The 22,764-nt window shown below is 41.4% G+C and overlaps 1 protein-coding gene and 2 long non-coding RNA genes across 4 annotated transcripts in view; 2 read left to right on the forward strand and 1 right to left on the reverse strand.

Annotated features, from left to right (window-relative positions):
- The window catches only part of LOC125117440 (uncharacterized), a 56,727-nt gene that overhangs the window by 25,519 nt on the left and 8,444 nt on the right, over nt 1-22,764 (forward strand). The window contains exon 3 of one of the 2 annotated variants that reach the window (XR_007132627.1): nt 14,134-14,308. This is a non-coding gene — a long non-coding RNA (uncharacterized LOC125117440). Of the gene's footprint in view, nt 1-14,133; nt 14,310-22,764 lie in introns of those variants that run through there. The other variant, XR_007132628.1, reaches the window with a different exon arrangement.
- TPBG (trophoblast glycoprotein) lies at nt 17,110-19,225 on the reverse strand. The gene has a single exon (XM_047763307.1). It carries the CDS (start codon nt 19,071-19,073, stop codon nt 17,814-17,816), a length of 1,260 nt encoding a protein of 419 aa, XP_047619263.1. The 5' UTR covers nt 19,074-19,225; the 3' UTR covers nt 17,110-17,813.
- On the forward strand, nt 20,274-22,379 carry LOC125117435 (uncharacterized). Its single transcript, XR_007132626.1, has 2 exons — nt 20,274-20,427; nt 20,509-22,379. It is a non-coding gene; the product is annotated as an uncharacterized LOC125117435 (long non-coding RNA).

Genomic DNA, 22,764 nt, shown 5'->3' on the forward strand with positions numbered 1-22,764 from the left:
TTATCTGTAGGCTTACCTCATTTCCACTGTGAGACTGCATCAACTCTATCTTGTTCATCATCAATTCCCATATCTTCAGGCATAGTTCTTGAACCTTAGAAGGCACTGAGTGAATATTTCCTGAAATGAAAACCTCAGTAATTTGAACCACAGTTAGATGATTCACTTTAAGTTCAGAGGAAAAGAAGGACATGTACCCCACTCTAAAACAAACAAACAAACAAACAAACCTTAGGGCTTTCACCACATTTGCAATTAAAACAAGGGGCTGTTTTTCAATAGGCAAAGTACACAGGTAAGAGTCAGAAGCAAAATTTTAAAGAGAGAAGCTGACTATCCTCTCTGTTGACAAAACAAACAGACAAAAACGCATCCTGGCAAATGAGCTGTTTTCTCAAGACTGGCCCACTAGCTATTGGATGAAGTAAAGCTCTCAAGGGCTTATCCCAAAGGCATCCCAGACTCAAGCCAACTTAGACCAAAAGGATCAGGGCTGACTACCAGGGACAGAGGAGCAGTGAGCTAGAAGATCCTGAGTTCCTGAGAGTTTCATAGAGCAAGGCTGCCATATGGCCTCTGGACTTCAGATCCACAGACTTGTAAGGAAGAGAAATAAATGGGATTCTACTGAGTTTTCCACCACTCACAACTAAACCTCATCGCAATTAATGCACTTGGTCTACCCTGGAGATTGTGGTACCGCAAGAGCCTTTGGAGTTGCTCAGGGAGTCCAGAAACTGTTGCCAGAAGAAAAGTCCTCTTGAGTTAAGCCTCAACCCAGCTTGGAACTCGATGAAACTTGAAAATTGGCTGAAACTAGTTCCTTCCATCGGTCAAGTACTATCAACTCTCTGTACTCAGGTTTCTTGACAAAATCTTGGCTGCATATTGAGTTTCTCAAGAAAAATAAAAGGCAGTAACAAATTGTCAAATATCCTAAAAGTCAACATTACTGATTGGGTTTACTTAAATTCCATTTTTTTTTTTTCTACCATGGAATCATAGAATTGAGTCAGGTCTTCCCAATGGAAGAGCAGCCTACCTCCAACCCACGGGTAGATGAGACACATAGAAAAATCTGACTCAATGATCCTTTACATTTTATTTATATTGCAGCATCTTTTATAGAAGGTCATCAGACCAACACTGTAGCAACCCACACAAGCAAAAGAGTTAAATGTAGCAGAAGACAAGTCAAAACTAAAAGTACATTTTGTATTTTACACTAGAAGTCAATTTAATTGAAAAAGGTGTTTCTTTGGACTAAGAGGATTATTTTGCTGATGCGACCAATAGAGTCGCTCAAAATAAGAAGAAGCTGATTTGAACACAAAGATGCAGGTGGCTTGACAAATAGACTTCTTGCAGCACATGCCAGGGAGGGTTTACACGGATAGCAGAGGAATCCCAGATGCGGGGCCTTGCTGAGGATACTGTGATTAACACCCTGGCAGACACACAAGAAGGAGTTTGTTCTCAGCTTCTCCACCCAGAGGGCAACTGTCCAGACAAAATTAAGTTGAAAAGACATGACAAATTATTCTAAACCCTAACAGGGAAAATTTCTCAACCATCATACTCAAATGCTAAACACAGGCATCAGATCAGATAATTAAGGTCAAAACATTCAAGAGAAGCCTTGATGGGCCTAAGGCTTAAGACATCAGTCTTATTATACTTATGTTCAAAACTAAGTTTCACTTTGTGGAAAACATTACCCCCAAATGGATGCAGCCAACAGCATAAAACTGCTCATTTAAAGTCACAAAGGAAATCTATGAACCCATCTAGAAAATAAAATAGTGATACTACTTGTTTTAAAGAAAGTGCTGCTGTTTTAGGCTATTGTGATTTTTCTTTCTCTTTCCCTCTTTCTTTCTCTTTTTAGGGCCACACCTGCAGCATATGGAAGTTTCCAGGCTAGGTGTTGAATTGGAGCTGCAGCTGCAGGTCTTTGCCACAGCCATGGCAATGCCAGATCTGAGCTGCACCTGCGACCTACATGCAGCTTGCAGCAACGCTGGATCCTAACCCACTAAGCGAGGCCAGGAATCAAACCTGCATCCTCATGGATATTAGTCAGATTCTTTACCTGCTGAGACACAACAGAAACTCTTGTGATTTTTTTTTTTTCCATTTTAGATTTCCAAATGGAATTCTCAGATTGCTCTCATGCCCATACAATATCTTATTCGGGGCTTTATATTTATCATTTCTTCACATATGTTAAATACTGTTGAAACATAGTGACATTGCATTTATGGCTTGACATCAAAACATGAGGGAGTTTCTGTTGTGGCACAGTGGAAGTGAATTAACTAGTATCCATGAGGATGCGGTTTTGATCCCTGGCCTCACTCAGTGAGTCGGGGATCTGGCATTGCCGTGAGCTGTGGTGTAGGTCACAGACACAGCTCAGATCCCTGAGTTGCTGTGACTGTGGTGTAGGCCGGCAGCTGCAGCTCCAATTCGACCTCTAGCCTGAGAACTTCCATATGCCATAGGTGTGGCCCTAAAAAATAAAAAGAAAAGAAAAAAATGAAAGCATGAGGACTCTGAAATCGAAATTAAATTATGGTGACTTATCCATAGTCCTGTATACCATACTTGTTAAAGAGAAACATGGTCCTAATTTCTCTAATAATGTATAGCATTGTGGTTATCACAGCACAGTGATTGAGAAGTGGAGTCTGGAGCCAGATCCAAATCCTAACTGTACCACTTAATAGCTGTGTGAACAACAGGCAGGTTATTTAACCTCCAATGTACCTCAGTTTCCTCATCTATGCAATAGTCTCTACCACACTGTCCCATTAAGAGGACAAAATAATTTAATGCCCAAGCACTTCCCTAAGTAATACGAAATGTCTCTGCAGTATATAGTATAAAGCTAAGTTAAAACTCCCTACCTATATGTGAGCAACATACTGTAAGGATTTTAGAACTTAATACCACCCAACATTTAACTTGACAATCCAGAATTAAATTATTAAGATATCAGATTTGTTCAATCTCTCTGGTAAATTCATTTCTCATTAGAACACTAATCAAGGAGAGAAAAGGAATTCCCTGGTGGCGTATCAGGTAAAGGATGAAGCATTGCTGTGGCACGAATTCAATCCCTGGTCCAGGAAATTCGGCATGCCACAGTGCAGCCAAAAAACAAACTTAAAAAAAAAGAGAGAGAGAAGAAAGAAGTATAGAGTATGATGTGCCCTGGCTGCTAGATTCAGCCAACCTCCTCCATTCATTCATTCAAAGGTCAAAGCCAGCTAGCCCTACAAACTGACCCACTAAATAATGGCAACATCTTTATACTGAGTCAAGGAAGGTTTTTCTTTTTGATTTGTGAGTTAAAAACCAATATAAGGTACCATCTTAACTACTGAAACTGTCCTGTGTCACCTGTCTCTCCCTACATCACTGCCAGACAAGACTGTCTGGAGCTAAAGGCTAAGAGTCTGATTCCATTGTGTGATGTTTGATCTCTGATACTTTCAAGCCTTACTCCTCCCTCTTCCTTTGTTGCCTCACATCTGAGCAAACCAGTAAGTGTGTAATGTACCCAAATGTCAAACCACTATATTGTGCGCCTGAAATTAATATGATATATTCTGTCAACTACAATTAAAAAAAATTTTTCTAAAGCCAAGGATGCCATCCCTCTTCTGGATAACTGCAAAATGACCAAAAAAGATGCTGGATTCCACTGAATGCAGAAATTTATCAACATGCCAAAGAGTTATTTCAAAACTGACTTAAGTTCTGTGTCTCTAAACCCAATAAAGCAGCAGTAACCATGAGAGAGGCCCCTAACCCTGACAGTACTAAGTTGGGACTCTCTATAAGAAGAAACTTATAATTATGAGCAGAGTAAAGACAATCTTACAGAGTATATCCAGTAATCACCAAATAGAGGTGTGGGGGACATTGCTAGAGGGGAGAAATCAGAAATCAAACAGAGTGCAACAACTTGACTCAATTATAAATCCAAAAGATACTAAAATAATTTATATAACACAACATTGATTGGCTTTTGCACCTCTACAACATTGGTTCTAGATTAATTTTGACATTGCCTAAGATGCCCCTATTGGCTTTCAAGGCCTTGTTCAATACTGGTGCCCAAGTTACAACTATAGCTCAGGATCCCAATAAATTTAAACAAGGTATTCCCCTAGGAATAAATCTACCAAAGGAGGAAAAAGACCTGTTCTCTAGAAATTATAAGACACTGATAAAAGAAACGGAGGAAAACACAAATGGATGGGGAACACAAACAGATGGAAAAATATACCGTGTTCTTGGATTGGAAGAGGCAGTATTGTTAAAATGACCATATGACCCAAGGCAATCTACAAATTCAATACAATCCCTATCAAATTACCTAAGGTATTTTTCACAGAACTAGAACAAATAATTTTCAAATTTGTATGGAAACACAATAGACCCAAAATAACCAACAGCAATCTTGAAAAAGAATAACAGAGCTGGAGGAATCAAGCTCCCTGACTTCAGACTATACTACAAAGCTACAGTCATCAAAATAGTATGGTACTGGCACAAAAACAGACACTTAGATTAGTTGAATAGGATAGAAAGCCCAGAAATAAATCCACAGACTTATGTTCAATTAATCTATAACAAAGAAGACAAAAACATGCAATGGAGAAAAAACAAGTCTCTTCAATAAGTGATGCTAGGAAAACTAGACAGCTACATGTAAAAGAATGAAATTATAACACTCACTATCATCATATACGAAAATAAACTCAAAATGGATTAAAGACCTAAGTATAAGACTAGATACTACAGAACTCCTAAAGGAAAATGTTTTGACATAAATAACAGCAGTATTTTGGGGATCTGTCTCCTAGAATAATGAAAATAAAAACAAAAATAAACAAATGGGACCTAATTAAACTTAAAAGCTTTTGCACAGCAAAGGAAATCATAAATAAAAAGACAACTCACAGAATGGAAGAAAATACAAAAGATGCAACTGACAAGGGATTAATTTTCAAAATATACAAACAGTTCATACAGCTCAATATCAAAAAACAAACAACACAATCAGAAAATGAACAGAATGGAAATCCTGTGAAATCAGATTGTTATGATCATTATACAGCTACAGATGTGATAAATTCATTTGAGTAATTTAAAAAAAATAAATAAATTTAAAAAAAATAAAAAGAAAAAGAAAATGAACAGAAGACCTAAATAGATATGTCTCCAAAGAAGACATACTGATTATTATCAGGCAGATGAAAAGATCTTACCATTGCTAATTATTAGAGAAATGCAAATCAAAACTACAATGAGGTGTCACCTTGCACCAGGCAGAATCGCCATCATCAAAAGTCTACAAACAGGGAATTCCTGTTGTGGCTCAGCTGGTACGAACCCAAGTAGCATCAATGAAGATGTGGGTTTGATCCCTGGCCTCTCTCAATGGATTAACAATACAGCATTACTATGAGCTGTGGTGTAGGTGGCAGACATGGCTTGGATCCCATGTTGCTGTGGCTGTGGCATAGGCTGGTAGCTGCACCTCCAATTTGATCCCTAGCCCAGGAACTTTAATGCCACAGGTGTGGCCCTAAAAAGGAAAAAGAAAAAAATTTAATTAAAAAAAATTTTAGGGAGTTCCCATCATGGCTCAGTGGAAATGAATCTGATAAGCATCCATGAAGAAGCAGGTTCCATCCCAGGCCTCACTCAGTGGGTTAAGGATCTGGTGTTGCTGTGAGCTGTGTAGGTTGCAGTTGTGGCTTGGATCTGGTGTTGCTGTGGCTATGGTGGTAGGCTGGTAGCTACAGCTCCAATTCGACCCCTAACCTGGGAAACTCCATATGCCGTGGGTGTGGCACTAAAAAGAAAAAAAAGAAAGAAAGAAAAGAAAAATTTAAAGTCTACAAACAATAAATGCTGGAGAAGGTGCTCAGAAAAGGGAACTCTATTACACTGTTGGTGGGAATGTAAATTGTTACAATCACTATGAAAAACAGTATGAATGTTCTTCAAAAAACTAAAAATAGAATTATGATATGATCCAGCGATTCTACTTCCAGGCATATATCCGGGGAAAACTCTTAATTCATACAGATATATGTACCTCGGTGCAGAGATATATTTACAACAGCCAAGACACAGAAGTAACCTCATTGTTCACTGACAGATGAATGGGTAAAGATGTGGTGTATTTATACAATGGAATACTACTCATAAAAAAGAATGAAATAATGCCATTTGCAGCAACATAGATGGACCTGGACTTATCATATTAAGTGAAGTAAGTCATAGAAAAACAAATTTCATGTATCAATAATATGTGGAATCTAAAAAAAAAAAGATACAAATGAACTTATTTACAAAACATAAATAAACTCACAGACATAGAAAACAAATTTCATGGTTACCTAAAGGCATTGGGTAGAGAGGAGAGATAAATTAGGAGTTTGGGATTAGCATATACACACTACAGTACATAAAATAAATACAACCACTATGGAAAAAAGTATGGAGGTACCTTAGAAAACTATAGATAGAACTACCATATGACCCAGCCATCCCACTCTTGGGCATATATCCAGACGAAACTCTCCTTAAAAAAGACACATGCACCTGCATGTTCATTGCAGCACTGTTCACAATAGCCGAGACATGGAAACAACTTAAATGTCCATCAACATATGATTGGATTAGGAAGATGTGGTATATTTACACAATGGAATTCTATTCAGATATAAAAAAGAACAAAATAATGCCATTTGCAGCAACATAGATGGAACTAGAGACTCTCATACTAAGTGAAGTAAGTCAGAAAGAGAAAGACAAGCACCATATGATATCACTTATATCTGGAATCTAATATACTGCACAAATGAACCTGTCCACAGAAAAGAAAATCATGGACATGGAGAATAGACTGTGGTTGCCAAGGGTGAAAGGGAGGAAGTGGGATGGATTGAGAATTTGGGGTTAAAAGATGCAAACTATTGCCTTTGGAATGGATAAGCAATGAGATCTTGCTGTATAGCACTGGGAACTATGTCTAGTCACTATGGAGCATGACAATGTGAGAAAAAAGAATGTATGCATGTATGTATAACTGGGTCACCAGGCAGTAGAAAATTGACAGAACACTGTAAACCAGCTAAAATGGAAAAAAATAAAAATCATTATTAAAAAAAAGTCTGAGACAGAAAAAATAAAATTAAATAAAATAAATAACAATAAGAACCTGCTGTATAGCACAGGAAACCATACTCAAAATCTTGTAATAACCAATAATGGAAAAGAATCTGAAAAAGAATATATTCATATTATATATATGTGTGTGTATATATAACTGAATCACCTGTTGTACACCTGAAACAGTGTAAATCAACTAAACTTCAAGAAAAAATAATAAAGTATCCCCTATAATTTCAGAGGATTACCAACAAATAGGGGTGCTTCATCATTACCACCAGAACCACTGACTTGCCTCAATTTCCCTTGGTCATAATGTTCATTGACCTAAAATTTCTCCTACTGGGCATGGATGCTTTGACCCAATAAGAAATAAACTGAAATAAAATTAAGTCTTTGGCATTTACAATTGGTCTAACAAAATAAGGCCTCCTGGACCTTCCCCCAATAGCTAAAACAGTTTATGAGTCCAATAGAGATTAAAACAAGGCCTGCAGGAATTCTGACCCACCAGGTAAGACCTATAAAAGGAAGGGGTCAGCATTCCATCAACTTTTCTACTTAATTGCCCAATTTAGCCACTGCTTAAACCTGATTTTAAAAATGAACAGCATCTAACAGTGGATTATCACAACCTTAGTTTCATGGTGCCTGCAATTAAGGACCTTGTATCCAACATTATTTAAATTACTGACTCTATCCAATCAGCAACTGGAAAATACTTTGCTATCACACATTTTGCAATTATTATTGTTTCTATATCAACAGCCTCTCAGCCACATGTGCCTTCACTTTGAAGAGACACAATACACCTTTACCTGGCTGTCCATGGGGAATCTCAATAGCCTCCCATGCAGTCTCTGAAGCCAGGATCTTCACCCCATCCATCCTTCTCCAGTATGACATGGATGGCATCTTCCTCCTCAGAAATTCACTTGATACACTCTTTCAAGACGTACAAATCCTCACCAAGGAGATTGCCCAAAAGGATGGGTCACTGCTTCACAAAAAGCACAGGGTCTCAGTGAAATTCCTAGGAATTATTTTGTCAGTCAAGGGCTGAGTGTCCATCTTTGACACTCAGAAGATAATCACTGACCCTCTTATCATCCACATTTGGGACTTTGTGAGTTCTAGAGATAAAATATTCCTCATTTACAAATTTTACTTAACTTCACTTATGCTGTTACTTGTATATTGGCCTGCCTTAGGTTGCCCTCCAAAAAAAGACTCTAGAATCTGTCCCAAGTACACTACAGCAGGCACTCTCACTGATGTTCTCCAGAGAATCCTTCACTGCTGAGACTTTGGCAACTTTCTCTTATGTCTCCTGGAATCTCTGGACTGCCTATGATGGCCATAAGATGTCCTTGAGCCTCTGATGCAAGAAACTGCCCTTCTCAGCCCCTGCTACACTCTATTTTAACATCAACTGCTGGCTGCATACTGGGCCTTTCTGGAGACAGAGGCCTTTACAGGCCCTGAATCTAGAACTCTCCATACCCAGCTGTCCCTATGGCTTGGATCACCTGGCAGATGTGGCACCACAGAGGCCTACTTGTTAAAATGGAAAATGGTACTTACAGGATAGAGCCAAGCCTAGGCCTTCTGGCACATCCCACCTGCAGGAGGAATTGGCTTCCCTTATCCTCAGTCCTTTGCTTGATGCAGTGATGCTAGTCCACTGCCCTGATGCATTGACCAACTGGAGAGTGTGTGTGTGATTACTCAGGATGAACTGAGTAATCAGAAACAGGAGTTCACTTACTTTACCCATGATAAGGTCCCCATAACATGCAATGGAACCCTCTGGCAAGCTGCTGCCATCCATCTCCCAACTAGGTCAACCTAGGTCAACCTCAATCAAGGACAAGACTCAAGGGTCAGTATAATTTACCAAATGTCATGTGGTCATCTTAGCAATGGAAAACGTTTGACCAAAAAGTGGTCCAACATGCATGTCTTTACAGAACCTTAAGGCATTACCAATCATCTGCCCATTTAGTCTGACCAAAGGCAACAACTCCTTATTCAAGGTCAGCTCCCTTGGGATAAAAAAAACGATGGGAATCTCTTGCCCCTATTGATACCCAAGATAAAATCAGGGTTCACACAAAATTTCCCCATCAAGACCTAATCGAGACATTTCTTATTCCCTTAGGAGTTCCAGGCATTATTGATGACCAGGGCATGCATTTCACTTTTCAAAACACCCACTTTAGACTCTTGAACAAGACACTCAATGGAACTTTCACCTCCCTAATGGTTATATGCTGTAAGCCTCAGAGAGCTGTAATGCCTTGCTTAAACAAGTTCAACATCAATTAAATGAGACACAGCACATCATCAATCAAACATCAGTGGTGAATTATAATTGAGTCTGACTCCATTTGTGATGTCTGAGTACCAATAGTTTTTAAGCCTATTTCCCCCACCTCCACTTTCTGCCCCACAGGCAGGCAAACCCATAAGAAGCCCTGTGAGTTTCACCTCTTGGCACCAGCTAGGTAGTTCAAAGCATGAAAATCCCAAGTCTAACTTGGGCCCCACCCCCCATCACAATGAAAAACAAAGCCAAGCCCTGCTCTCAAAGAAAACCCCTTTTCATATCCCCTTGATGTGTGCGTGGTGTCATCAGGCTTGATATACAAACCTACTTGGGGGGAGGGGGGGTTGATGTCACCCTCTGGGGGACAATCCCGTCTATGCATATCACTCCCCTGCCCACAGGCCTCTAACAGCTCCCCACTGTTCTCTGAATTAAATATAAACTATTGGCCACAGCTACAGATTTATCTTCCAGGTCTCACTCTTTACCATGTCCTTGATAAACAATGCATCAAATGTTATTGTTCTCAGAATACACTTGGTCTTTAATTGCCTCCATTCTCTTTGCTTATGTGCTTCCCTGACTTTTCTCTTCTACCTACTATCTCTGTAGGCCCTTCTTCATGACCATCTTAAAAGCCAATTCCACCAGAAACCCTTTTCTGAATCTCCCAATCAGACAAGCTCTGTTCCTATTTTGAACCCCATATCACATTGTTTGAAACTCTGGTAGTGCTCTATCACATTCTACCCTATGACAAAGTCATTCACATCTCATTGCTCCTAAAGCTCAGGGGTTGAGTGCACAGGTCCTGGAAACACACACACACACACACACACACACACACACACACACACACACACACACACACACACACTCCCACCTGATTCTAGCTACATAGTTGTCCTTGGCAAGTCACCTGGCATCTTTAAGCCTCAACTTCCTCTTCCAGTGAGAATAAGATCTGATACATGAAGGGTTTTAGCTAGTATCTGATTCATATTAAGCACTCAGTAAAATGTCAGCTATTATTATTTATCCTTTCTGCTGGATTAGAAGAAATTTTATGTCAGAAAACATTTTTTAACCCAATGCAACAACAGTGTCTGGTATACAGAAAGCACTGAATAAAGATCTATTGAATGGACTGAATAAATGGTTCATAGGACTTCACTGAAATTTTAAAGCAAATTAACAGTAAGATTAGCATAATTGAATAATTTGCAAGAATCTAAATTCATTCTAAATACACACACCAATCATCTAAAAAGAGAGTAAAATTCAGGAAAGACAGGTTTGTCTTAAAAACTGCTTGCAAACTTGTTAACTAAATTAGTTTCCCCAATGTTCCTCCATACCCCATACTACCTCCCCAACCCTGCAACACACACACCACGCACCACACACACACTTCTAACTGGGTTATGGGCTTAGCTATCCTCTAATTTTGGTATTTTAACAAAGAGGAGACATTCATGGATTAAAAACAGTGACAAGTTAATTGGCAACTTAAAATTTCTTTCTGTTCAAAATCTTGATCACAGACCACTCAGTACTCTATAAAACATTTGATGTTAAGGCTCTTATACAGTGAACTATGCTGGTCTACATTGAAAATTCCTAATTTAAATAGACATCAAAACTATTTTTAAGAGGTTAAAGAAAAGAGAGTATATCCTCTCATGCAGTTATTCTTCAAGTATCTACTATAAGGGGAAAATAAGAGATGTAGAAACACAGGTTGGTACAACAACGCTCATTAGAACACTAACTAAAATTGCAAGAATGATCCTGTCTGTGTAAATTATGTGATTGTCTCCCATATTTTAAAACCAGATAGTGAAATAGTTTTTTTTAATTAATTTATTTATTTTGGCTTTTTTGCCTTTTCTAGGGCCGTTCCTGTGGCATATGGAGGTTCCCAGGCTAGGGGTCTAATTGGAGCTGTAGCCGCCAGCCTACACCAGAGCCACAGCAACGCAGGATCCGAGCTTCGTCTGAGACATACACCACAGCTCACGGCAACACCCGGATCCTTAACCCCCTGAGCGAGGCCAGGGATCAAACCCGCAACCTCATGGTTCCTAGTCAAATTCATTAACCACTGAGCCACGGCAGGAACTCCTGAAATAGTTTTTAATGATGGTGGGGAATCTAAGTAAAAAAGTCTGGTACAGGGTGATACAAACAGAAGGCAGTTTATCCCAACATTAAGGTGCTTTTGCCTTGGTGATGGGTTTATTCATGGTGTTTCTCTGCATTTATGAAGAATCAGTAGGAAACTACTAATTTAAAAATATGTCCTTTAAAGGTTTAATAGCCACGTGTTTGCCGCGATATATAGGAATAAGTACAGAATGTGTCTAACTGAAAGATAAGGTCTTCCTTGAAAACGTCTAACTAGCTGTACTGTACAACTCAGAAACTGCATCAGACACAGAAAGGTATATTTGTAGACTGACTCACCAGCTGTTTTAGCCACAGTCCAATTCTCCTGCATGCAAGTTGTCACCTTGAAATGTAGGGTATGATGTTTCCCTTTGGGGGAAGGAAACACAGAGTTGTACAAAAAGGACTTTTGGGGAGGAAGTGGGGAGGGAAAACTATAAAATTCCACTTTAAAGAAGCCTATCTTTTTTGTTTTTGTTTTTAGGGCCATACCCACGGCATATGGAGGTTCCCAAGCCAGGGGTCCAATCAGAGCTATAGTTGCTGGCCTACGCCACAGCCACAGCAACATCACATCTGAGCCATGTCTGTGACCTACACCACAGCCCATGGCAATTCCAGATCCTTAACCCACTGAGCGAGGCCAGGGATCGAACCCGCAACCTCATGGTTCCTAGTCAGATTTGTTTGTACTGAGCCATGACGGGAACTCCTAAATAAGCCTATCTTATTAATAACATCCTCGGGTTCTTGAAAACATACTCTTGGATATTTATTTTCCACAAAAAGTATTATAGTTGGTCACATTTTAAGCTTTTGCGTCCTTAAAGCAAATGTATCCTCTCATTAACCAAGTCAAAACGGAAACCACAAATAAATTCTATAATCATAAAGCGGCAGCGAAACATACACATTTGTTTTCATACAAGTCTGTGACATGGTCATTGCGATCCTGCATCTGACACTACATTTTCATTTTAAATAGCCAAGCCCACTTTACTAATTTTCTCTGTGATGTATTGAAAAGCACCTATGATAGATTTTTTCAAAATTCACATGGGTAAGGAGTTCCTTAGTGGCCTAGTGGGTTAAGGATCCAGCGTTGTCCCTGCTGTGGCTCAGGTCAATCCCCAGCCCGGGAATTTCTGCATACTGAAGTTGCTGAAACAAAAAATCACATCGATGAGAAAACGTCTGTGATCTGTGGGATGCAGGCCACAATGAGAGGATGCAGGAACTGTCATGTTGGGTCCTGAATATGTATAGAGAGTAAACTGGCACATCAGCAGCAGGGCTGCTGGGGTCTGACCTGCCAGTCCACTGATTTTGCAGGGTGATGCTGGATTTGCTTTGATTTAGTTCACTGTTTGGTCTCGGCCTTCAGAGGATGGATGGAAGCCTGCACCAGGAGTGGGTGTGGCCTGGAGAGCCAGGCAGAGCATGCAAAGCTGGCTGTCTCACCTGGTGACTGACTGACTTCACGGCCATGAACTTGGCCTTATTTGTTTAGTGTTCTCACCAGCTGAGCTAACTCCTCTTTTAAGATAGAATTACATAGTCTAGCACAGCTTTCCAGAGTTTTATTTTTCTCTTCCCCAAAATATCATTAAATTTCCAGAATACTTCCTATCATACTATAGATGCAGAGAAACTTTACATGATGAAATTATTTCAAACACAATTAAGCATATTCAGGGATCGGAAACAAATTTTTTTAACACTGAAAGTTAAAGCAAACAAATATAGTGAATGTTTGAATGCCAAGCAAAAACAAACACATACCAATTGCCTTTTTTTAAAATTAGACATGAGAATTTCAAAGATCTCAAGGTAGGTAAATAGTAATACCATCATGGGGCAAAAAAGAGATTGGAAGGGAAGACTGGAACCCTGAGATCTAGTCCTGGTTGTTGCTATAACAATGATATGTCACAATTATCAGTTTATTTGTAGAATGGGAAGCTGGGCTTGACATAGCTAAGAGTCCTTCCAGTTTTGAAATACTAAGAATTCTTACTCTTTTCAAAAAAAAAATTTAAATCATTTAGTAAATATTTTTTAAATCTACAATTTTTTTAACCCATGACAAAGTTAGAGCTGCTTAAATGTTTTAAGATCAAATGCAACATAAAACCTACCTGCATTTTTAATAAAATGTTTCTAGGGATAAGAACAGAAAAACACCTGTACAAAACATCCTCAAGGAGCTGTTTTTCCTTCTAAAAGAAGACAGAATCACCTGGACAATACAGAATATATTTTAAACTCATTATTTCTAGTACAGTGAAGGATGTTTTAAGGACATTGTCAAGGTATTTTTCATATACGATCTAGAAAATGTAATTTCATCCTTCCTTCTCCTTTACTGTGAAAAATCCTTGCACAGGTGTAAAAGTGAAACTTGAATCTCATCTAAAGAATGTCTATCTTCACTTCAGGGTGCTGCTCTCTGAAGGCTGGATGACTGAATAGATTTTGGAGCAGGAAGAAAGCACAGGCCAAACTGGTTTTAACCTCGCAAACCCTCTTGGTGTCTTTCTGAGCGCCGTCTTTGAAAAAAGATATGAAAGATTCTGAAACTACAGCTGTAAAGCCTCTGATGTTCTCGAGAAGGTAAGCCCTGTATTTGGAATGTTAGTCCAAAGGGACAGAGTTAATCAGAATCCCTAAGGAAACAATTAGAGTTCAATTGGACCTTCTTTTTTCTACCCACTTAATTAAAAAGAGAAAACAAAGATGTAACTTATTTCTGATTCACTACTGAGGTAAGCATGATCCACATTTGATGCCGATCAAGATATTTTAAGAGGATTTACCGTTTATTTCAACCAAGCCTTTCTCCACCTCTGAACAAACAAAATCTTGCCTAATATTGATAATATCAATTTAAGGAGCTCCTTTTTGTCGAATGTGCTTCAAAGACTCCTCATTTTGTAAGAAAAAAACTACCAGCCATAAGGTATAAAGGTGCCTATGAGGTCACCATTGAATCACACAGGCGGCAAAACTGATGACACATATATTAATGCTGCAAACTGAATTGTCACACTGAAAGGCAGGGAGTTACAACTCAGGGTCAGTTAGCTGTATTACCCTAAAATCTCACCACTTTAAATAGAAATTTATTGGACATTTTAATAGCTTTTTAAATTGAGGGATTTATCAAGTGCTTAAATTTTTAAGTATTTTTCCAACTTTCTTCAAATGAAACTTGTAAAGGATAAATGAAGGGTGTTCCTTGCTGAAACCTTTGCTGAAGTTTGTATCACCAACCAAAATAAAGTTTAAAAAATGGATTACTCATAGGTTTCTAGGATCAATAATGTGTAATGGTACTAAGGACCAGTGTTTAAAACAAGTGCACTTAGTGATGATACTTTCATTTTCTTTTTTCCTATATTTCCATTCTACTTATTGGATTTATACACAGCTATCTTCCAAGGAACTCAAAATGCCTCATAAGCTTACAGACTTAGGGTATCATAACTGTACAATAGCAATTGTTTTCAAACAGTTAAATTTTTTTTTTAACATTAAGAACGTTTATTGCCATGTATTGGGGAATAGCAAGCAGTGATATGATATTAAAGAGAGCAGTGCTAAATTAGAAAGTTCATACAAAGGAAAGGAAAAAGTAAGGGATGAAAAAGGAAGAAATCATAAAATTCAAAAAAGCCATTGCCTAATGGGCAAAAACTCAGCTTCACTGTATCGCAGATTCTGTTTCAGTGAGTTGATGGTGAGAAATCTGGACTAATGAAACTACTGCTCTCCTGGATCTGAGATAAATTCAGTTTTTAACTGTTAGATTATCACATGATGAAGGAGAAATAATTCTTCTGAACAGAGACTCTTTAAATATAACAATTTGTTTTTTTTGACAATATCAACAGACTTACCAATGAAAGTCCATCAGCAGTTTATTCCTTAAATGGCGTGATTTTATTAGATGTTTTCACTATTTTTTGGCAGGCTAATATCTTTATCACTCTTAGGAAGTGATGGCAACCAGCCAGTTTATGAATTCCTGGTGAAAACTTAAAATGTTTGATGGAATATTAAATATCATATATGTAACCTTTTCTTAAATAATTATAGGATTGGAAGTATAACCCAGGAATAATAAATACCATTTCACAAAATGAGCCTCAGGAAACTTAATATGTTAAAATTAAAACATCATATTGTGACTCTCTAATCTAAACAAGGAACAGATTCAGGTATTTTTAGCTCTATTTTGAAAACTTCTGAATTTAACTCAAAGAGAGAATAGGTTTCTATTCTTCTAATGTAAAAAAAAATTTCTAGAACTAAAGTACTATCTCGTCCTATTTCATTTATGAAAATGTGGAAACCTAAATTTTATTTCAAATATGAGACACTCCAGAACATGATCAATTTAAAGGGAAAGTGGAGTTCTAAGGCTTACTAAAGTAAGTTTACCTACACTTTAAACTAAGCAATAAAGGCTAAGTTAAATTTAAGTCACTTTATATAAGAGCTTAGAGATTAATGAAATTTACTTTTAAGCCTAACTGGCAAACTCCATTTAAAAAAAAATCTTGTCTGTTACTGATAATATCAACTGATTAACCGATTGCTTTTATTTATACCTAAATGTGATTTCTTCTTCGCAAAGGTGTATATACTAAGATAGAATTTAGCTAAAATCAAAATATCCTCAAATTCTTAAATACTGAACTGAACATAAGAACCTGTGTTGAGACACTTGTTTATGAACAAGACAGTCATTTCAGGTTACTTTCTCAAATTCATATCCTACCATGCCAATTTTTAAACATATTAGCAGGGTCTCTGATGAAATATCAACCCTATATGCTCCATTTTAAGTGGGTTTTTTTAATATTAAGGAAAAAATCTAAGTTCAAATTTATATTATGATCTTAGAAATATGCTTAATTTACATGGAAATTAATCTTTTAATCTTTTAGAATATTCTATGTCTTTAAGACACTTCATTTTCATACATTCATTTGCATATTTGTTTCATACTCTGCTCTCAAAAGCCACAGAACAATTTCATATGGAGAGTTTTCTTATGTAAATAATTTTGTTCTGTCCTAACAACTTAGTCTAGAAAAAGTCCCAAACTGCAAACTGTTTATCAGACAGAATTCTTCCTTCTTACCAACTTCATAATGCTTTTACAAAATTGTTTAATTAATAGCATTAACTTTGAGACCATAAGAAGTCTGTTCACATGAATATTCAAATTCTCTATTTAAATCCTGAAAGAATCCACCACCTCAAAACTATCTCCAAAGTCTTTATGACATTGGTCCCATTTAATTCGCAGCTGTGATAACTAATACCTAATTATCATCAGAACCAAGACCATTCAGTATCACTGCCCCAGTCCTTTTTTCAAATAGCAAACTTGAACACAACTGTAATTCTTTTAAGAATCTTTATTGAATTTTTTCAACAGTTTAGTTGGTTGGATCTCGATGCAGTTTATAAAAAAACTTCAGTATAGTTTCAGATAAACTGCAATCAAAAAAGTAATTTTACTTTGTCAAAGAAGTTATCTGAAATTGCAAGTTAGTTTCTGTAATATGCAGAACAGTAACATGTAAGCATGCTCTCGGATGCAGGGGCTCCTGTGTACTATGGAGTTACTTTGAAGAGCTTGCTAAGGTCTGCAGGCAGTTTATGGAATGCAATAATTTTCTCCACAATTTAGGTACATGAGAATAAAACGGATATTTATGAATAAAGTCTTTTTCTCAAAAAAGTCGAGGCAGCTTTTGTTGAATGCTATCTGTGGGAGTACACTTGCTACACCTTGAACTGTACTATGAGAAACAGACAGCCAGGAGTCCAGGTTCATGCTGAAACTTGAAAAATATCCCTCCATATGGTGTTGAGTTCCAAGAAAAGGAAGAGGATAAAACCCTATGCACAGTTGCTCATCGTCTTACAGTAACATAAGCAACCAAGAAACTTTACATAAGAAGGGAGTAAGTTCCCTTCACTGCTTTCAGTCAAGGTCAGTGGTGTCTACAGCGGAGAGTGGAGGTGGAAGAAGCCTAGGATGGGATAAAGCTTAAGTCTACATCTCATGCATAGTTGTCATTGTTCTGTCCTCGCATGGCTCTCAGACATCCGAATTCGAACTGAGGTTTGTTAACCTGGGGTCTGCATTGATTTCATATCTGTAATGATACCCTTCCATGTGATCCCTGCAGGCGTCTCTGATGTTATGCATCCACTTCTTTATCCCTTTGCGGTTCAGATATAAAACCAGTAGGAAAATGGCACCTATCAGGGCTAAAACAATACCTAGGAAGACATAAGAAGTCTGCAGGGATGGAGGGAGGTCAGGGTCACAGTCCAAATCGGAGCTGTTAAGTTCCAAGAGGACCCGGTGCCTCATTTTCTCCGGGAATGCACAGGTGAGCCTGGCTTTATCCTGCACTACCTCTGTCTCCTTGAGCCAGGCCACCATGTCTGCCAGGTGGCAGTCACAGACCCAGGGATTGTCGTCCAGGAAGACCCTAACGTGTGGCAGGCTTTGCAGCTCTGCCAGAGTGCTGTTGTGCAGGACTTTGAGGGCGTTGTCCTCCAGGTGGAAGCTTTCGAGGTGTGTCAGGTTGCGGAAGAACACATAAGTCAGGCTCACCAGAGAGTTGTTGCGCAGGTCCAGGTGCCGGAGGTCTGGTAGCTGGGCCAGGACGTCCAGGGGCAGGTAGAGGAGGTGGTTGCTGGCCAGCTCCAGGCGGCGGAGCCCGCGCAGCGCGTGGCCCGCTCGCAGGGCGGCCGCCACCATCCCCTCAAAGCTCCGGTTCTGCCGCTGGGCCGCCGAAGTCACGATGTGGTTCAGGATCAGGTCCACCAAGGGGCTGGGGGCCGCGACGCTGGCGTTGCTGCCGGAGAAGGCGAAGGCGCTGAGGTTGGCCAGTGGGTTGTGGCTGAGGTCGAGCAGGCGTAGGCTGGGCAGGTGCTCGAAGGCGCCGGCTTGCACCTCCGTCAGGCGGCTGCCACTGAGGTTGAGTGCAGACAGCTCGGCCAGGGGCGGCCGGCGGGCGAAGGCGCCAGTGGGGAGCACGGCCAGCTGATTGCCGGTGAGGAAAAGGGTACGCACGTAGGGGGGCAGATCCGCGGGCACCTCGGTCAGGTTGCGGCCCACGCACTTGACGGTGCGCGCCGCCTCGGAGCACTCGCACGGCTGGGGGCAGCGGCCCGGCAGCGGGGGCAGGGCGGACGCCGCGGAGGCCGGGAACGACGCCGAGGAGGTAGAGGACGCCGAGGAGGTGAGGGAGGACGAAGAGACCCAGCCCAGGAGGACCAGCGCCAGGCGCGCCAGCCGCAGCCGCCCGTCCCCGGCGGCCGGGCCCCGGGAGCACCCCCCAGGCATCGCGGCTCAGGTCTCCCCGGAGCTGGGCTGGGGCGCCGCCCGCTCCGAAGGCTCAGGAGGCTGGGCCGGGAGGGCGCGGGCCGGCCGGAAGCGTCTAGAGAAAACTTTCCTCCGGTGGGTGCGGAAGAGGGCCGCTGTAGCCGCCGCCCGCCGCCGGAACTTGACTAACCCCCTAGCCACCGGGCGTCCCCCTCCCGGGTCCGATTCCCCCGCCCCTTCCCCCCAGAAAGTACGCACGGCGGGTCGGGACGCCCAGCTCCGCGCTCCTCCTCCCGCTCCTCTTCCAGCCGGCGCCCCCGGGTGGTACCTCCTTGCTTCTAGGGTTGGCGCTTCGCGCTGGGTCCACTGCGCGACCTGGGACAAGCAGGAGAGAAGCGTGAGGAGCGGCGGCGGCCGCTGCTCCCGACTGCAGAAACTGGCCTCTCCGAGCCAAGCCGTCCCCCCAACTCAGTACCCAAGACCTCCCTCCAAAAGCGCGTCCGGGCCTCGCCTCCTCCAGCTCCACTCACATCCTTACCCGGGAGAGAGGCGTGCGACCCGAGACCCGGAGTAAGGTCTTCTCTCTGTCCCGGACCCTGCTATATATACCCTTCCGGCTCCCGCCCCACTCCCTCCCGGATCAGACTCGTCCCCCGCGTCTAACTTCTCGCTTAATCCCCAGCGCCTCCCGACCAAACTTCTCACTCTCCTAGCTCCTTCCCCCACCGCCTCCGCGGAAGACCTGCCTTCCGGGGTCTCCGCCCCCGCCTGTTCGGCTGGACCTCTCCTCCGGGTCCAGGTTAGGATGAGAGGGAAGTTTCAGCTTACAGGAGTCTTTTGATCTCTTTTAGATGCCCTCTCGGCTTAAGAAGTGGGGTACCTTAGGGCTGCCGCCACCCCTGAGCCCGCACGCCCACCCGCCCCTCGGATCCGAGGGCCTTCAAGTCCTCTCCAAAGGGGAGGGGAGAGGCCGCGAACAAAGCCGCGGTGGGACCCAGGACCTGCGCGGCTCTCCCGCCTGAGGATGGGGAGGGGCTGGAAGCCGCCTCCAGTTCTCGCCTTCTCCGCCTGCTCCCCACAGCTCACCTCCAGGGACAACTCCGAGTCCCACCAGAGTCGCGGCGACTTCCCCGCTCCACGCTGCCAGAGCCGACGCTCCTCGCACCCCAGCCTCTGGCCCAACCTCCGCGGCTGGGAAAAACCAACCCGGGGGGCGGGGGAGTGCAAGCCTGCGGGAGGAAAGACTCTGGTGGTGCAGCCAGCCTCGGCGGCCTTCAGGAGGGGGGGGATTTAGAAAGGAGACCGGAGGGCTGAGGGGAGATCTGGGCTACGCGCCTCCTCCCGGTGGAAATTGATGAGGAATGTACCCGAAAAGGTGAGGGAATCCCTTTTTCTCCCCCTTCCTAGGCATCGTTTGGTGGTTCCTCATTTTGCATACTGTATTTACCTTGGACAGGAACAAAACCGTTGGTGAATCTCGTGGAATTCGCCCAGATTCTGGCACTTACGGCAGAACCAGATAGATTTTGGCGTGACCAAGCAGCGCGAAGCCGCAGCCTAGAGAAACGAGCTGAAAATGCACAGCGGCAGCAGCAAAAAACCCCAGCAGTCCGCAAGGGAGTTTCAGAAAGTCTTCCCAGCCAAGTGATGCCTTGGACTGCCAACTTCAGGTTTAGGTGCAATTAGTGCGTCCCCACCTGTCCCGCCCCCGCGCTTCTTGCCTGGTTTCGGGACTTGGGAAGGGAGAGAGCCAACTTGAAGGAGAAGGAAAAGAAAGGGAAAAAAAGGGATTGGTGGAGAAGAGATTCATTCTTGATTCATTACTTTTCTTCTCCCCAAATTAAAGCAGAGGGACGAAAACAGCAGCTAAGGCATCCTAGAAACAAAAGGCAAATAGCGAGGATGTGAGTCACCCGGAAAGCGGACCCGCCCCCCTCACCAGATGTGGCAGCGGTGTGTCAGTGCAAGTCCTTTAGGCTGGGAGAGTTCCCGGGGTGGGGGTGGGAGGCAGGCCGCCGGAAAAGAACCGAAGTTTGGTACTGAAGTCTGACGCCCCAGGGGGCACCGGGTAGGCAGGGAGCAGTTGGGGTAGGAGACACGGACTCCTGGAGTACAAGGAGGATACCTTGGAGAGGTTTGCGGTCCTGAAAGCTCTGTGGTTCTCTCCAGGACTCAATATCTCCTTTGTCCCAATCCAATTGGAGAAAACAGTTGGGAAAACTAAGATCTGGTAATATAAAAAGAATAGAATAAGGAAATACCCAAGTTTGTGCCTATGACTTGGGCCTTTAGTGTGAAGAAAGGCCCCAACTTTTCAGTGGATTATTGATGACTTTGGTGGAAGAGAAAGTCTGTAGAGCCAACAGCAAAAATGGCCCAGACAAGACCTGTTTTGTTCATCTGCATCTTCAGCACGTTTATCTAAATCTCCTGTTCGTATTTTTAAGTGTGTTTTGTATCATGAATGTGAAGCACTTCAAAAAAAGAATCTCAAACGCTGTAGTCATGTTCTGTATCCCAATGATGGTGGTGGTTGTAGTTTCATAAATCTGTACGCATGTTAAAATTCATAGAACTTTGTACACCAAAAAGAGTCAGTTTTACTGTATGATAAATTTTGAAACAAAATTAATTACTCATGAGAGAAAAAAAACTGTAATAATTCTGCAGCATGATATTCATTTTGGTTCTGCTCTGTTAAGGAAAGTGAGAATCACTTTAGGATTTAGAAAGATATTCTCATCTGATTAGCCAATCAGCTTGGTAATATGGATATATCATTAGTATTAATGTCTTGTTATTGGTATTGTTATTCTGTTTTACAAATGAAAACATTGGGGCTCTGAGCTAAGAATAACTACCTTTGACAGTGTCTTTTACTTTCCAAGCCCTGTGCTGATGACTTTATAGAAATTATGTCATTTGCTCTTCCCATCAGTACTAAGGTAGATCCTCTCCTTAGTTTTACAGAGGAGAAAATAGAGGCAAAAATAAATTATGTAACTTGTTCAGATGTGTGGTAGAGGTGAGGACCAGACACAGATTTGTCTGCTCCTTATATAATATCTCACATTCCACCTCTAGGTGAGATTGAGGAGTTTGTGCAGAGTCCTACTCTGTTTCACTTTGGCAGAACCAAAGCCTCACCCCTGGCTCTGCTTAATTTCTTCTACCTGCCTACAGCTAGAAGCTGGTTATGGCTGCTGAAGCAGGACTCAGGAATTTGGGGGCATTTTTAGCTCCATCACTTACTTATTGTGCAGCTTCTATATACCCCTGATTCTTAATCTGTAAAATAGGACCACTAATAAAATGTTATTTCTGTGAGATTTGAGATAACTTATACAACACCCTTGGCAAAATTGCTCATTATTATTGTGCTCTTGTTAATTACTCTCCCTCTTGCCATTTACTGTGCATGCACCAGATCTCTATAACTATGTTAAGGACAGAAATACAAGGTTGAATAGTCTTCAGGTTTCTTTCCAGTAGAATTGCCAGATTTAGCAAATAAAAACACAGGACACTCAGTTAAATTTGAATTTCAAATACACAATGAATTATCTTTTAGTATAAATATGTCCTATGCAATATTTTGAATGTACTTATCTTTAAAAAAGTCGTCCTTTACCCAAAATTCATATTACCTGGCATCCAGTATTTGATCTTCATGACAAAGGAGTTCATAACCTGGTGGAAGAAACACACAGAA

The sequence above is a fragment of the Phacochoerus africanus genome, chromosome 2, assembly GCF_016906955.1.
Source record: "Phacochoerus africanus isolate WHEZ1 chromosome 2, ROS_Pafr_v1, whole genome shotgun sequence".
NCBI classification, from domain to species: Eukaryota; Metazoa; Chordata; class Mammalia; order Artiodactyla; family Suidae; genus Phacochoerus; species Phacochoerus africanus.